Source organism: Euprymna scolopes, chromosome 41 (assembly GCF_053919585.1).
Source record: "Euprymna scolopes isolate OS-2025 chromosome 41, ASM5391958v1, whole genome shotgun sequence".
NCBI lineage: Eukaryota > Metazoa > Mollusca > Cephalopoda > Sepiida > Sepiolidae > Euprymna > Euprymna scolopes.
The window spans coordinates 8,096,380-8,115,317 of record NC_136522.1 but is presented as its reverse complement, the minus strand read 5'-3'; the positions used below and the strand labels follow the sequence as shown (position 1 = coordinate 8,115,317).

Below are 18,938 nucleotides of genomic sequence, written 5' to 3'. Positions count from 1 at the left end.
AAATTGAAATTCCCTGCATCTGTTGCGTGTTCAAATCACACATCTGTGTCGCCATTTTTATCGGAGCATATTTTAGCATGGACAGTAAGACAAACTTCTGTAATTTTTTGCAATCTGTATATATATATACATACATATATGCATAAATATATGTATATATATATATGTATATATATACATATATATATATACATATATGCATAAATATATGTATATATATATATATATATATATATATGCATACGTATTGTATACGTTTGACGCCAAAACAACGCATTATTACAAAATAAGCAGACATTTATGTTGTTTGAAATTTATATTGAAATTCATAAATATATTTCGAAGAAAACCTTCATCTTCAGTCTGTCTGTCTTTCTTTCTTTTTTTAATTTTAACTTACTTCGAATATAATGAATATATATAAATCCCCTGCAAAAAAAACTTACCTATAAAAACATACTAATCAATGGGTACTTCCATTCTTCATTGTTAAGAATTTATCCATATTTATATTTTATATTCCATGTACTTTTTAAATAAAATAATTTTTTGAGCAAGGATTCAGAAATACCGCGACTTTAAATTGTCATATCAGATGGTCACAGAGCGGGTTTGTCTCCCTTTCTTCCAGTTGAGAACTACGGTGGCCTAAAAGCGCCATAATTAATCTTCCCTTTCTATTTCTGACGTGTTAGTTCATATGGGTCACTGCCGCTGCAAAAATGATCGCATTCACTTATAAGTAAGTTTACTTTTATAAACAAACCACTCGACAAATTTTCCAATTTTTTTTTTTGTTTTGTTCTCTTAAAGAAATACATGAGTTTTTGATTTAAAATATTTTATTTGTTCTTTATGGAATTAATTTTTTTGGTATCTAAAATAAAACAACATTGAATGAAATAGAAAAAAATTATAGTAAGTGCTTAATATTTACTGGACAATATTTTCAAAGTATGAGGTTTCACTTCAAAAAATCAACGTGGTTTTATTTAAAAAAAAAAGGTTTTAAACTTTTGACTTTACAGGTAAATTTTCACATAACTATTCCTTTGTTTTTGTTTTAAATTAGATTATTTTATTTATTGATCTTTTATCTTCAATTTGTGATATATACACCTTAAACCCGTACCGTGAAGGACGAAAAGAACGGGGGAAAAAACCTGACGTCTTTGTCGTTACGACCACCGCCAAACCGGAAGTGACGTAGGTTTTAATTAAGGCAAGACAATAGAAAGGAGAGGATGACTTTCAAAAATGTCGGTGAAAAAAGCGACCCGCCCCCGTAGAAAAGTGCCTAGTTGAAGGTGAAGATATTAATGTTTTTAGCCAATTTTTCGATATTTGTCGTCTGAAAGCTCGAATTTCCAAACGATACTGATCTTGTAAAAATTCGCTGCCTCTGTCGAAAGTTTTAGGCACACATGCAAACATACATACATACATACATACATACATACATACATTTATATATTGGTAACTAAAATTGTCGAACCAAACCGATTAAAAAGCTTGCCCTATCTCTGAATAGCCTTTATGTGTGTGTTAAGCAAAAAAAAAAAAAGAAAAAACTTGTAGTAGGAGGGCAGGCTCGAACCCGTACCGTGAAGGAGGAAAAGAACGGATAAAAAACCTGACGTCTTTGCTGTTACGATCACCGCCAAACCGGAAGCGACTTATGTTATAATTAAGGCTACATACATACATACATACATACATATATACATACATACATACATTTATATACTGGTAACTAATAATTTTCGAACAAAACCGATTAAAAAGCTTGCCCTATCTCTGAATACCCTTTATGTAAAATTTCGAATGTTTAGACCAGAAAGTGCCTGAGTAATTTGGTAGAGACCGCAGAGGTCAATTTTTTTAAAACTTTGACACCTATTATGAACCTTAACATTTATTGTTTGGAGCTCAAATCAAATTATTAAGTTAGATCCATGTGCAAGGAACCTATATCTAAAATCTCAAGTGTTTAGACGCAAAATGGTCGGAGGAGTTTGGTAGAGTTCTCAAAGATCAAATCGTTGAACTTTGACTCTTTAATAGCCAAATTTCTGGCCGAAAACGGATTACAAAGATTTCCCTAAATCTCAGTACCCTGCATATCAAATTTCGAGTCTGTAGACTTAAAATTGACAAAGTTATTGCGTAGGGAAATGTACACACACAGACACGCAGACAGACAGATACACAGACACGTTCACTTTTATATATATATACTAGCATTTCAACCCGGCGTTGCCCGAGTGTTTGGATGTGTATGCTGAGCAAAAAAAAAAAAAACTGTCGATTTTTTTAATTTGACCCCTATTATGACCCCTTAACATTTATTGCTTTGGGCTCAAATCAAGTTATTAAGTTAGATCCATGCCCAAGGAACCTATATTTAAAATTTCAAGTGTTTATACGCAAAATTTCTCAAAGTTCAAATCGTTGAACTTTGACCCTTTAACAGTCAAATTTCTGGCCGAAAACCGATCACATATATGTATTTTCCCAAATCTCAGTACCCTGTATATAAAATTTCGAGTCTGTAGACTAAAAATTAACAGATTTATTACGTAGGGAAATGTACACAGACAGACACACAGACAGACATACAGGCACGTTCACTTTTATAGATAGATAGATAGATAGATAGATAGATAGATAGATAGATTAAATAAAAATATATACGTATACATAAATATATATGGAAACAATTTTATGTTTACTGTAAGCTTTTTACGCAAATATTATGCAAGTATAAATCATGTAGAATATCTGCATGAATATAATTACACGTAATAGTTAACTAAAGGTGATCGTTCCATAAGAAAACCGAAAAAACTAATAAGGAATTAATCAAAATGAATGTTTAAAAGAATATGCAAATTAGCTAGATCTTTTGCTAGTGAATTGTATTTTATTTTTAAATAACGAGAAAAGAGGTTTACCTTTTTTCTGTTGTTCTTGGCCTTCGGGTCAGGATCAAAGTGTAGTATTTGTTCCGGCAGATACCGCAAGCAAGGACCATATGTGGGGGCGACCCCACATATAAGACCTTGGTCAATGTAGGGGCAACCCTTCATACCAATTGTCACTATCCAGCTCCCCTACTACCCGGAGAGTTGGTCCCCATTTCCCTTACACTCCTCAAATTAAAAATCAGCCTCGTGCCTAATTTGCTCGGTGGAGAAGCAAATAAATACCCTGTTGTTCTTGGCCTTCGGGCCGGGATCAAAGTGTCGTATCTGTTCTGCAGATGCTACACTTAAGGTAATTATTATTTTTGGTCCCAACCAGAGTGCCCCTTTTGCCTTTTTTTCGGGGATTTGGTTTAACCCCACATTAAAAACGACCTTGTGTCACATTTTGCTTTAGTGGGAAGGCAAATAAATACTAATAGAAAAGAGGTTTTTTAATATGAATATTAATACACACAAAAGAAAAACGAATTTATAGGAGTATTGATTCAGTATATATATACATATATATATGTATATATATATATATATATATATATATATATATACATATATATATGTATATATATATATATATATATATATATATATATATATATATATATATATATAATGGACTCTCCCGTCGATTTCGATTAAGTTGCTCAGAAATCCAGACAGATGATTTGTTTATAGTGGTGAAGGCTTTGTGTAGAACCAACCTCTCTTTTTGATATTACTGCCAACCTCCGTCGGTGCAGATAACTGCCATATGACAGAGTATGCAGTAGACCGCAGGTTTTTACGTCAGAGTTTCAGTTATTAGTCTTTCTCTACATAGGAACCATCCAGAGTTATGCATTTCTCCCATCGTTTGATGCAGCTCTGGAGACCGTTTTTGTAGAATACCCCAAGTTGGTCCTCCAACCACGACATAACTTCTGAAATCAAGGCTGCATCATCTGGGAAATGCTTTCCTTTCAAAAAACAACTTCATGGCTGGGAAGAGGTGAAAGTCAGAGGGTGCAAGGTCAGGAGAGTAGGGAGGATGGGGAAGGATTTCATAACCACACGCCCGTGCTTCTGATCTGACGACATGCAAGTTGTGGACGGGAGCGTTGTCCTGCAGGAGGAGGATACCTTTGCTGATCTTGCCCCGCCTCTTGATTTTCATAGCTTCCCTTAATTTCCTCAAAAGTGAAGCATAATAGGCTCCTGTAATTGTGGTACCCTTTGTCAGGAAATCTGTCATCACTACTCCGTCCTGGTCCCAGAAGACTGTGAGCATGACCTTGCCAGCGGAGGGCTGCACTCTTTTGTCTTCTTTGAAGGTGGTGAGTCCAAGTGCTTCCACTGCATTTACTGGGCTTTGGTCTCTGGATCATATTGATGGATCCTGTGTAATCAATCTTTTGAAAAACTTTGACTCATCTTCTGGGCACATCTCCAAATTCATCCTCGAGCACTCGACGCGTTCTCGCTTCTGGAATGGTGTGAGCAACCTGGGAATCCATCTGGCAGACACCTTATGCATATGCAAGTGATCTTGAATGATAGTTTCCACACACCCTGTACTAATCTTGACATCTTGGGCTATTTGGCGAATAGTAATGCGCCGATTTTCCAAAATTGTAGCCTCAACTTGACGGACAGATGCCTCATCAATGGCAGAAAGGGGAGCGACCATGTCTGGGAGCTGTTTCCACAGACTTCCGGCCATGTTTGAATTCACGATGCCAGCGTTTTACAAGGTCATATGATGGGGCATTATCATCATAAGTTTCTTTCATTTCATCAAAAGTCTCTTGTGGTGTGCGTCCTTTCAAATACAAAAACCGGATCACTGCTCGACGTTCAACAGGCTCCATTTCACACCTGACTCAGTTCAAACACCTGTAAGACAGAAACCACAATTAGTTCAGAGCTGTAATTTGCCACATAACCCGTAGAGACATAAATCATTGCACATGCAAAATTTCAGCTAGATCAAACAACTGGAAGTTGGTCAGGCGCATTACTTATTGCACGCCCCTCGTAAACAATACCCAAATAATAACAGGTATTTCTTTGCGTTCAACTTAGACTTCCAATTTTCGCTCTAAACATTTGAAATTTTATATAAAGTGCATTAAGACACGGGGCAAGCTTTTTAATAGGTTTTTAGTAGAAAATTTGTCTGCCAAGGGGTCAAAGTTCAAAAGATTTGACCTTTGCGATCTCTAGAAAACTATTCAGTCAATTTTGGATCCAAACATTTGAAATTTTGCATTATTCAGACAGGCAGCAAGCTTTTTAATCAGTTTTGGGGCAAAAATTTGGCTGCCAAGAGGTCAAAGTTGAAAGAATTTACCTTTACAGACTCTACCAAACTCCTCCGTCAAATTTCAATACCCCTTATGTCAAATATCGAGTCCGTAGGTTGAAAATTGACAGAGTTATTGTGTAGGGGAAATTTACACACACACACACACACAATTTTACTTTATATATAGACGCATTATTATTATTATCTCGGTTGTTGATTATTTCATTTTCGAAGATAAATTTCTTGTCGTTTTTTGTTTGTTTGTTTGTTTGTTTTTTGTATAAATTTGTGTATCGTTCTTACACAAGGGTTGTTAATTTTCTGTATCTTTTTAATGGTATTATTATTGCGTTTATCATTAAATAAATATTGGAAAACAATGAGTCGACAATACTTTATTTGTTATTTAAATGTTATTTGATTTCATTTGATATTGTTGATTACTCTATCATTCCTGTTAAATAATCGATATGTCTAAATACAAGCGATAAAGACTGATGTTGCTGAGGTGTTGAAGAGGTACAGTAAACGTGTGACCAATGTATGGGTAAATATTAATTGCATTTATGTTTGACTATTCTGGGAGTCTATGCGACTGCTATTAGAAGATTCAACGCACGAATACGGCGTTGGGGTTTGTAAATATCCTTGCGTAGATTGCAAGCCGGTCGTATCGCATTCAATGGATTTGAAAGAGAAGTCAGAAAGACAAACCCGTTCTGAATTTCGGCACCTACGTGAAATGAGTTTTCTTACTTCCCAGAGTGCAGGAAGACATTTCTTGCAATTTTGGAGAAGTGGGTATATGCATGTTAATGATTCCGCGTATTAATATAAAGCTAGATTTTTACACACACACACACACACACACAAATTACCATGTTATGATTGTTTAAATTCGTTTTTTTTTTAATTCTATTCTCTTTTTCAGCTTTTATCTTTGATTCAGGCTGACCGAAATGCTTTGTTTGGTTCTGATAGTTCTAACAGTTCTTCTGCCTCAACGAATCGATGGCATCAACGAATGCAGTAAGTTTGTTAAATATCTATTAATTATCTACCGAAAAGTCATTTAACAAGACTCTATACACTTTGGCCACGAGGTACAAAAACAACGTAACCCGATCGATTTGCAAGAAATTAAATAATTGTCTGATGTACTAAAAAGTTATTTGAATAAGAAAGAATAATGCGTCGTGGACACTGGTTCACTTTTATTACTTCCCTCAGAAAAATTAAGAATCCCTAAATCTAGATTAAAGAACAAAGTAGACTAGACACTCCAGCCATGGTTGAGCAACTATCCAACGAAAAATATGCACTTCCATAAGCTTCCAGACTTTTTTCGTATAGGCACTTTTATTATTATTATTATTATTATTATTATTATTATTGTTGTTATTTTTATTATTGTCATTATTATTATTATTGTCATTATTATTATTATTATTATTGTTATTATTATCAACTCTGGTTCCCTTCAAAGTAATCTCCTCCGGCTGCAATGCACTTGTACCGTTTCAACAAATTCTGGAAGGCCCCATGGAAGTAATGTCAGCGTGTCAACGACTCTCGTAGCGCACCTTCTTTCATCTCCTCAATTGTCTTATAACGACAGCCTCTGGGGGGGGGTTGAGCTTAGGGAATAACCAGAAGTCACAGGGAGCAAGGTCTGAACTATATGGAAGGCGATGAACTATACTGATTCCCATCTTGGTCTAATAGTTTGTGACAAGGATAGAGTTGTCGACTGATGTATTCGCGCAAATATTCCATATCTTCAGTTCCTCACAGATTATTTTGGGTACAGTTCCCACGCTGACATCAAACGTTACAATTATTGTTTCTATAGATACATGACGGTCCTTATCTATGAAATTCTTTATTTGGCCGATCAATTCTGGTGTTCTGACTTCCTTACTCCTTCCAGTCCTCTCATCATCCCTCACAGACTCCCTGCCTTCCTTAAATCTTATGCAACTCAAAAACTGATGCTGGATTTATGCAAGATGGTCCAAAAGCTGTATGAAGCATTCCATGCGTTTCTATGGCATTTTGTTTTCTAAGTTTAAAACAGAATTTTATTATACATCGTTCTTCTGAAGTGTCCTCACGTCCAGATTTCATTTTTTGGAATTCACCAGCTGTGACAGTCAGGCTTTAGTAGGGTGTATTTCAATTCCCGCTGTGGCTGTTCATTTGAACCTGAAATCATAAAAATTGGTCAGTCATCTTATAATGTACACAGCAATAGCATATTGAATTTTCAAGAGTCTGCGACAATTTTAAGTGCTTGTAAAAAATGGCTGTGCAAAAAGGTCTGGAAACATATTGAAGGTACTTTGTACAACATGCCCTGTTCTAACGTTACCATCTCTGAGTACGATTCAGTTTGCAGATTAAGGCTATTCTCTAAGTTCACACTCGTTAATAATCGCTACTGCCGTAGAGTCTACAACATGAAACACTCCTATGCATTACCTCCGCCTTTTTATGTAAACATTGAGAACACTTATCAGCAATTATTATGTTTATTGTGTTGTTTTCAATACAAAAAAAAACAAATAAAAATGTAATAAAATAAATGAATTCAGTTATTAAAACAAAATAATATATGCATATATATGCGCACGTTTGTACATGTGTGCATGCGCATGCGTTCATGTGTGTGCATCTGTGTATACGTACATATACGTAAGCGTGTACGCATATACATATTAGCGTGTACACTTTGGAAGGGGAACTACTCGAAGTACACGAAGAATGAGCTCCCTTAGACCATTACCATCACCACCAAAAAAATAGTACACGACGCTAATACAGCATTCATTAAGAGTATACGCAAAAAATTAATCATGTATATATATATATATATATATATATATATATTAAAAAGAAGCTACAATAATTCCTAACAGTACTTAATATCCATCAAAACTCGTATCCTGAAAATTGATTTGGCAACCAATCTGCGACACTGACTTCCGGAAATAAAGAAATCTAATATATAAAAGGCTATATGTTTGACTGTCTGTCTCCATATTTTCAAACTCTATCTCTTCCGAAACTAAAAGTCGCAGAGCTGCGCTAGGGGCCTCAAGTTATTGGATTTTTTTATGAACCGCCCTTTTATGGATCTTTAGCTGGTTTGAATAGCTTTAAGGGATCAAAAAATAGGTAAAAATTTACAAATTGTTATACATCTTGTACATTCATCTTAGTTTATTTTTAATTTTTAATCAGTTCATATACGTGTCACGTTGGTACAGTGGTAACGTCACCAGCTTTTGAATGCTACAGTTTTGCTTTTGGCTTCGATTCTAGCTGATGGAACCTGAATACTTTTATTTTTACTTTTGAAATCACGACTCTATAATAATATATAGGAAATCTGGAGAAATTAAAATATCATATTTAAGCGTATTTTACGCCCAAGTAAAGCCGGCGCCCAACCGCTCGCAAGTAAATAAATAAAAAGAGAACAAGCAAAGAAAAGCTTCGCTCAGCAGTTTTATACGTTTCGTTTTATTTTCTCCCTTAAAGAAGAGATACTATTCTCGAAAATTAGGAACATCAACACCTACCATCTTGTACGACACATTATGTTGGTGAATAAACGTAATATATTTGAAATTTATTGAAAATTCCTTCTAACATTGTCATTATTCTTTTATATGCTACCTCGTGTCCACGGTGTTTCCTATGAACTGCATTGATATAGCCTTCAAAAACAACTCCTTTCACACTACAGACAATGTTTTAAGCAAACTACATCATTCTTTATTGTTTCTTTTTAATCCAGTGTGCGACTTTGTCAGCAGCATTCCCTTTGATGTCAAACCATTCCGGGTTGATCGTAATTGTTATTTTACTTTGGAAAGCATGAGCGACTTCCTCGGCGCGAAGGAAAAATGTGAGGAAAACTACGGCCAATTGATAATATTCCGAAGTTCCCAGGAAATCACAGCCGTTCTTCCGAAGGTCCAGTGCAACTCGACTAAATGTCCATATCAGGGTTGGTGTTAATTTTTTTTTTTTTTTTTTTGAACCATTATTTTATTTGACCGGTTGCTTTCACGGCATATCAATTAGTGATATAATAGAGTGTTGACCCCCAGACATTCATTTTAGGAGAGGACATCCAAATAAAAAAAAACAAATCTCTACTATTATATAAAAATCACTGAGACAGACAGACAGAGATAGAGCGAGTTCCTTATAGGTTCCGAAACGACTGAGCCCATCTTTTGAAAATTTCACACAAAGCTAATTCATATGTCTGGTAGTGTTCTTAGATATGTGTTGTACAGAAATTCGTCCTATAAGTATCGAAAAGCGACAAAAAAATCCGATCTTAAAAATATCTTTTCTCTCTTATAGATAAAAAGAATAATTTTTTACAGAAGAATATTTTACGTTACACCGGTCAAAAGAGATAATAAAATCTTAGCAAATCATTTCTTCTTTAAAAAAAATAAACAGATCTATTATAATCTGAAGATATAGCTTTGTGGTAGATCATGCCCGGGCGTACTTTATCATTTTAATTTAAGTTTTTTTTTTCTTATTAATGAGTTCAATTTTGGATAAGAGAAGAGGAACTATTGAAAATCGACGCAAATCATTTCTTCATTTGCATGTTTTAAAACTAAACATTAATCAGAAGTGACTTTTCCAGGGCATTCATCATCAAACCCAAATATCAGCTGATATGATATTGTAAACAAACACAGACGAAATTTGATGAATGATATTATTATTATTATTATTATTATTATTATTATTATTATTATTATTGTCATTATTATTATTATTATTATTATTATTATTGTCATTATTATTATCATTATTATTATTGTCATTATTATTATTATTTTATTATTATTGTCATTATTATTATTATTATTATTATTATTGTCATTATTATTATTATTATTGTCATTATTATTATTATTATTGTCATTATTATTATTATTATTATTATTGTCATTATTATTATTATTATTTTATTATTATTATTGTCATTATTATTATTATTATTGTCATTATTATTATTATTATTTTATTATTATTGTCATTATTATTATTATTATTATTATTATTGTCATTATTATTATTATTATTATCGTCATTATCATTATTATTATTATTTTATTATTATTGTCATTATTATTATTATTATTATTGTCATTATTATTATTATTATTATTATTATTATTATTATTGTCATTATTATTATTATTGTCATTATTATTATTATTATTATTTTATTATTATTGTCATTATTATTATTATTATTATTGTCATTATTATTATTATTGTCATTATCATTATTATTATTATTATTTTATTATTATTGTCTTTATTATTATTGTCATTATTATTATTATTATTATTATTGTTATTATTATTATTGTCATTATTATTATTATTATTATTATTGTCATTATTATTATTATTATTTTATTATTATTGTCATTATTATTATTATTATTGTCATTATTATTATTGTTTTATTATTATTGTCATTATTATTATTATTGTCATTATTATTATTATTTTATTATTATTGTCATTATTATTATTATTGTCATTATTATTATTATTATTGTCATTATCATTATTATTATTATTATTATTTTATTATTATTGTCATTATTATTATTATTATTATTGTCATTATTATTATTATTATTTTATTATTATTGTCATTATTATTATTATTATTATTATTATTATTGTCATTATTATTATTATTATTATTATTTTATTATTATTGTCATTATTATTATTATTATTATTGTGATTATTATTATTATTATTGTCATTATCATTATTATTATTATTATTATTTTATTATTATTGTCATTATTATTGTTATTATTGTCCTTATTATTATTATTATTATTATTGTCATTATTATTATTATTATTGTCATTATTATTATTATTATTATTATTGTCATTATTATTATTATTACTATTATTGTCATTATTATTATTATTATTATTATTATTGTCATTATTATTATTATTATTATTATTTAATTATTATTGTCATTATTATTATTATTATTATTATTGTCATTATTATTATTATTATTGTCATTATTATTATTATTATTATTATTATTATTATTATGGTCATTATTATTATTATTATTATTATTATTATTATTATTATTATTATTATTATTATTATTATTATTATTATTATTATTATTATTACTTTATTTTTTTATATTTATTTACATATTAACTTATTTATGAATTTTGCGAATTAGTCGACCGGGCAAATTATTCCTCGTAATATATAATAATCAATAGAGGACGTATTCTATAATAATACATTCGCAATCTGCATAAATTAAAATATCATGTTTAAGCGTATTGTTTCAATTTATTTTATTTTATTATTTAATTATTTAAATTATCATTTTTAAGCGTATTGTACGACCGGACAACCGGGCAATAGTTTTAAAATCTTGATAAATCAAGTTGTAGACATTTAATCATTATCATCGTAATCATCATCATCATCATCATCATCATTGTTTTTGCGTCTATTTATCTTATTCTTAAAATTATTATCACCATTTTATGCTTCTTCGTTATTTTTAATCTCATTTTTTTTCTTCGAATTATTTTTATTCTTAGCAATTCTTTCTCATTTCTATACCAAGTTGTGCAGTTTGTTCTGCTTTATTATTATTATTATTATTATTATTATTATTATTATTATTATTATTATTATTATTATTATTATTATTCACCTCCTTTCTTTATCTGATTTCTCCATGATATCATGATCTACTTACAGCTACATTATAATAATCCTTTTTTCTTATTAAAAATATTCTCATTTTATGATAACTCGGATATTCTTTTTGATATATATATATATATATATATATATATATATATATATATATATATATATATATAAACAACTTTTTACATAACAGCTTTTTGCATACACTTAGCATAATTCGATTTTTACTCTATATAGAATAATGTTTGGTTCGGTTTGTGATACGGTTCATAAGCATTGTCGTTAAAATTTAGAGTTATATTTAACAAAAAATTCACTGTTTTACAATTGCAGTCAAGTGTTATTTATAACTTAAGTTTATTAAAATATTTTAATTTTCTTTCTAGTTTTTTTATATAATCCGATCGCTTGAATAAACTAAAGATAATCCATCATCTGTATATACCCCCCCCCCCATTTAAACCCAGTATTTTTTTTATATATCTCCTTAGGTATCTACAGACCAACCAGCTCAGTTACCTGGGCTGCGTCTGGATGTCCCATCGTAATATCAAAGTGGTTCTCCTTCTTTGTCTATAATTCATCATTACAGCTAATTAAGATTTTTCATTGCTAGTTTTATCATCTCTATTTCTAATTTAGTTACATCTGTTTCGCTTTCCACTAATTTCAGTTCGTTCTCAAATATTTTAGGAGTTATAGAACCAATCGATAATCCCCCAAAAGAAATTCGAAATTTATGTTGTATCTTAGATTTTAAAGTGTGTATAATCATGTCTAATATATTTTTACTAAATCAGAAAAACATGGTGCAATTAATCCAATGCTAGATTTATTGTTGAATTCAGATTTGTGATATTTTAACAAAAACTGAGGGTTAAGTGGTGTATATATTTCTATTTTGTCCTGAATTTTCATTTTTTCATATATTTTTAAATAAGTTTATGTTATAAACAAATTCTTCCGTTGCCCCTTTTATATCTTTTATTTAGTTCACCCAAAATAGGTTTGTTATATGTTTCGAAGTCTATATATGTTCATCATTTTATAATGTTCGGATTGTCTATTATTATTTTTAATTCTTTGTTTATACTTTTTGTTTAAGTATTTTTCCTTTTTTTTCACTCTCAAACTCTTAACAATGTTCAACATGTCTGATTCAAATTTTCCAGTGACTGTAACTGTGGTGAATATATCATAGCTTCATGTATTATGTATGTATGTATGTATGTATGTACGCATGTATGTATGTATGTATGTATGTATGTATGTATGTATGTATGTATGAGTATATAGGTGTATATAGGATTATGCATGGGTGTGGTAGAAGAAAGAAAATATATATATATATATATATATATATATATAAATTACTGCAATTTTTTTTTTTTTACACACTGATCACCACTTATCAAGGGCCGGAAGCCACTCAGGGATAAGGGTTATTGCAAGTACATTTGGAGATTTGATGACGTGTTTACTTAAGGGGGCGGTTCATTAAGAAATAAGTAACATTGGACTTGAAGACATCCAAGTTGTAGTCCGGTGGGAAGCAGGCAGGCGGAACAGAGTTCCACAGGCGTGCAGTTCTAAGAAAGAAGCTTTGTTCATGGAATCCGCGTTTTGATTTAGGCACAGATATAGAGTGGGGGAAATTTTTTGACAGTGATTTCAGCTAGACGGGTGTTTTTCGTGAAAGATTGGCGAGGGAGGACGAGAGATTGGACTTCAGACGAGCACCTGCCATGGAAATAACGATAAAACAAGGATAGGCTCGCAACGTCTTATCTGTGGGAGAGAGATTGCAGGGTAGAGAAAAGGGCATCCCCCACTAAACCACGAAGTCTATTTTGTACTCTGTCAAGGCATGATAGGCTGTTTTTAGCAGCTCCTGCCCAGATATGGCAACAGTATTCTATCCTTGGGCGTACTTGGCTTTTATATAGATAGAGAATTGGATCAGTAGTGAGATATCTTCTAGAGCGGTAGAAGGATCCCACAATCTTTCCAGCGACCTTGGCAACAGACTTGATGCACGTGTTCCATTTCAGATCAGGAGTAAAGGTCAAACCCAGAAGCTTGTCAAAACACGGGGCCGCATCCAGACGAGAGCCATCCATCACAATCGATGCCAGATGAGGATCAGAGCGTTGATGATGTAAGGATAGGAGTTTGGTTTTGGATGCATTAAAGGTAACCAGCCACATCTTCCCCCACTGAACCACGCGCTCGAGATCAGAGGAGAGAGAATCAGAGAGAACTTTGTCATTTACAGCCTTTGATGTGTTGCCGTAGATGATCGTGTCATTAGCATAGATGTACAAAATTAAATTTTGCACATTTTGCAGTAATTTATATCCCTGCTTTTTCTTCTGTAGAATTTCCATCTGCATCCTTATCCAGTATTGCGACGCTGTTCTTACCGTTTTCCTTTTTATTGTTGCAGTGATAGATCCTCCATCTGATTTTTTGAATAAATTCATTTACTGATTGGGTCATATTCATTAATTTTGACTTTAATTTTTATTGGTATATGAACATTACCGAATTTTAATGTATTTTAAGATATTAAAATTTTGGGGTTTAAAAATGTTGATAAGGTGTATATATATATATATATATATATATATATATATATATATATATATATATATATATATATATATATATATGAGCAAATAGTTAATAAAATATGTTAAAAAACACTTTGAAATGAGTTAAAAACATATTTAATCTGAAAAAGGAAACACTAGATAAATGGATAGTCCTTAATCCGTAGAGTTTCGAAGAAATACTCTCCTTCTCATCAGAGGGTAGGAATTAGCAAAATGCGGGATCGGATTTTGCATGCAGAAGTATTTGATGAAACAACAAGTAAGTCAAAGATCTTACTTGAAAACAAAATAAGTTAAGCAGAGGGAATATGGTAAAGAAAAAGGTGATTACACATGAATGGATAGTCTGGTGGAAGATAAAAAATCCAGTGACGGTAAAATCCAAATGTAAAACTTCAAGAAAGTTAAAAGAATTTCCATTTGTACAAGTAAAATCCAAGGAAATCCCGTAATTGGAAGAAGATGGTTCATAATAATCCAAAGGCAGAAATCCATGGAATAATTCACAAAAATATGTACAAGGAAAAAAATAATATTAATTAAAGAAAAATAAGATGTGCTTTTCACTCTACTTCCAAATAAAAAAAGATCTGGGAAGAGAAAGGAGAAAAAGATGATAAAGTTAAATATAAAAAATAAAGGGAAACAAAAGTCAAAATGACCCAGACAGGAAATGTTAAAGGCGCGAATATATATATAGGGCAAAATAATATAGGTCAACTGAAATGTACAGGTCATTACTTAAAAAATGTCAGCAGGAGTTGTTAAGCGACACTAAAAGGAAAATAAAATAAATAAATATATAATAAATAAATAGAAAATAAAGAATGAATAAATAAATAAAAAATAAATAAAATATAATAAAAAATAAAATATAATATATAATATAAAATAAAATAAAATAAGAATTAAAATAAAAAAAATAAAAATTATTTAAGGGGAGAAGATGGCCGGTATCTGCAATTTCAAGGAAAAAAAAGTAAGTAAATGCATATAGTAAAATTTAAGTAAATATACATACAAGATATGAAAATGTGGGTAGATTTATATATTGGTCTTTATTAAAACTTTGAATTGGACACCTACACATAGAATGTATTTTCCAAGAGCTTGGACTTATACATTTATTGTGGGTCTAGGTTGTCTGGATTGTCTGCACGTACACACCCACCTACACACACTCACACGCACACACACGCACGCACGCACGCACACACGCACGCACACACACACACACACACACGTTTGTTTATTTTTTTCAAAAAACGCTACTGTAGATTTCGTTAATTGATATATACAAACATATACTGTTGGAAAATTAAATAAAATGAAGTAAAATAACTAAATAAACGGAGAATATTCTTTTGATCATCATTTACTTAATTTTTTTCTATTCTTGTTTAAAAATATTAAAATTTATTAAAGTATTCGGATTGTTCTTTTTCTTTCTTCTTCCACGCCCATGCATACTCCTATATGCACCTATATAGTCATACATACATACATACATACATACATACATACATGCGTACATACATACATACATACATACATACATACATACATGATGATTGCAACGTCTTGTCAGACGAGTGCCACTCCCTCAGACATTTAAAATCCATGAGCCCAAATGTCTGAGGGAGTATCTACACAAATATGATGTTAAAGAGTCTTAGCTTTGTACGACAGCTAAGTCTCTCTCTCGGTTCAAAATGTTGAGATCCAGCAACAAGCAAGAGCAAGATAGCCAGCAACAAATTAAACTGCAGACCAGCTTAATGCGGGTATTGGTCTTCCGCTTTATGGTTTTTTAAATCAGAGATTTGCTTCTCCTAGAAATGTTGCCTTCACCACGGCTTTCGGGAGCCCTCTCTACCCCAATACACATATACACACACACAAATATACACGGTGCTAGTTGGCCGTTGCCCCAGAAAAAGAGTTCATTTGCCCTTTCGAAGGTTTTGTTTTTAATTCTTCAGGGAGACTAGCCGCCTCCTCACCAAACAAGTCTGGTGGGGGAACCAGTTTAGTCGCCGGTGACCCGACCATGAGGCAGGGAGTACTGGGTTACATGGTACCAGTAGCATATGACATGACCTGACATACATGTATGTATGTATGTACATGCGTACACACATACATACATACACACACACATACATACATACATACATACATACATACATACATACATACATACATACACACACACATACATACATACATACATACATACATACATACATACATACAGTGCTAGGTATAGGGTGAAAGCATTGTTTTTTAATTAGAAGCCATCACAAAAATTGGAAGCTCGATATGCCGGTTAGAGAAATCAGAGGTTAATAACGTTTAATTTTGGAAATGAAACTGAAAGATGTATTGCAATGCTTAAACGAGGAGTTGAATAATAGTAAAAACAACAACAACAATAGCAATAATATTAGTAATGTTAATAATAATAATAATAATAATAATAATACATACATACATACATACATACATACATATGTATATATATGTACATATATATATACATTACTGATAATAACAATAATAATAGTGATAATAATAATAGTCATAATAACGATGATGATAATAATAATAGCGATAATAATAATAATAATAATAATAATAATAATAATAATAATAATAATAGTAATAATGATAATGATAATAATCATAGTAATAATAGTAGTAGTAATAATAACAATAATGGCGATAATAGGAAGAAGAATAAGAATAAGAATAATGATAATGATCATAGTAATGATAATAACGACAGTACTAATAATAATGATATCATTATTATTATTATTATTATTAATAATAATAATAATAATAATAATAATAATATTAATAATATTAATAATAACAATATTAATAATAACAATAATAATATTACTACTAATATTACTTATAATAATGATAATAATGATGATATTAATAACTATTATGGTAATAATAATAATAATAATAATAATAATAATAATAATAATAATAATAATAATAATAATAAACTCAATCTTGTATATCTTCATAGAGGGGTACTATAGTATATAGGTTTTGTGAGGGGGGATGGGGGGCGCACCTGTGTTTACACCTGTGCATTTGTGTGCGCACGTATGCGTGCTCAGAAAATGGACTTAAATATATATCGGAAGTTAAAATGTGTGGAATCTGAAAAAATAAAATAAAATGAGGTAAAAGACCTTACGTAAACAAAAACTAACTTCTAGTGGGGGATGCTAAGCTGTTCTTCCACCGTGCATACTCATTCTGCCCTCCTGTGCCCTGTGGGGAAATGTATTTGGTAGGTTTCTATTTTTTATGAAAAGAGTACTCATTTAGCGGTTCCAAATCTTTGAGACCGGAGATGTGGGTGTTAAGTTTCAGAATGAGTTTCTTTTCATGTTGCCTTCTTTTTCTGTGTGTCCGAAAGTTGGAGGCTGTAAATACGCATTGCATATTGTCTATGCTGTAGTCTGGGAGGGTGTAGTGCATTGCTATTGTGTGCTGTGCGCATTTGTCCCTAATTGTTTGTTTGTGGTTGTTGAAACGTAAGCGGAAGTCTCGGCCTGTTTCTCCATCGTAATTACCCTTTGTGCATCTGGTGCAATATATTATGTAAACCACACGCACACACACACACACACACACACACACACACACACACACATATATATATATAGATATATATTTATGTAAACTACATATATATATATATATATATATATAACTACTTAATTTACTCACATAAAATTAATATACGAAAGTATAAATTTATGCGTAAACTTTAAGTATTTACTTCAAAAGTGCTCAATACGTTAGTAGAGCTAGTTAGTAAGTTATAAAATATATATGGCGATTAAGCTACTCTCTCTCTCTCTCTCTATATATATATATATATATATATATATATATATAGAGAGAGAGAGAGAGAGAGAGATAAAGTTATAAAAATATATATGGCAATTAAGCTACACAGAATATTCCGCGTTTCATTCTCGTGAGAATTCGTCAGGCTGTAACTTAATCGTCATATATATTTTTATAACTTACTACCTAGCTCTATCTATGTATTCAGCACTGTTGAAGTAAATACTGAAAATTTACGCATAAAATTTTATTTTCGCGTATTAATTCATGTGATTAAATGAAGTAGAAATGTGTGTGTGTGTGTGTGTGTGTGTGTGTGTGTGTGTGTGTGTGTGTGGAGAGAGAGAGCGAGAGAGAGAGAGCGAGAGAGAGGGAGTCTATCTGAGTTTGACTTAATTTTAA

General features: G+C 31.1%; 1 protein-coding gene across 1 annotated transcript in view; it reads left to right on the top strand.

The window, feature by feature from the left end:
- The window catches only part of LOC145266701 (hemocyanin G-type, units Oda to Odg-like), a 69,978-nt gene that overhangs the window by 28,640 nt on the left and 22,400 nt on the right, over positions 1-18,938 (top strand). The window contains exons 2-3 of the mRNA XM_080122626.1: positions 6,200-6,297; positions 9,071-9,283. Coding sequence (XP_079978752.1) covers positions 6,228-6,297; positions 9,071-9,283 — 283 coding nt within the window. The 5' untranslated portion in view covers positions 6,200-6,227. The remainder of the gene's footprint in view (positions 1-6,199; positions 6,298-9,070; positions 9,284-18,938) is intronic.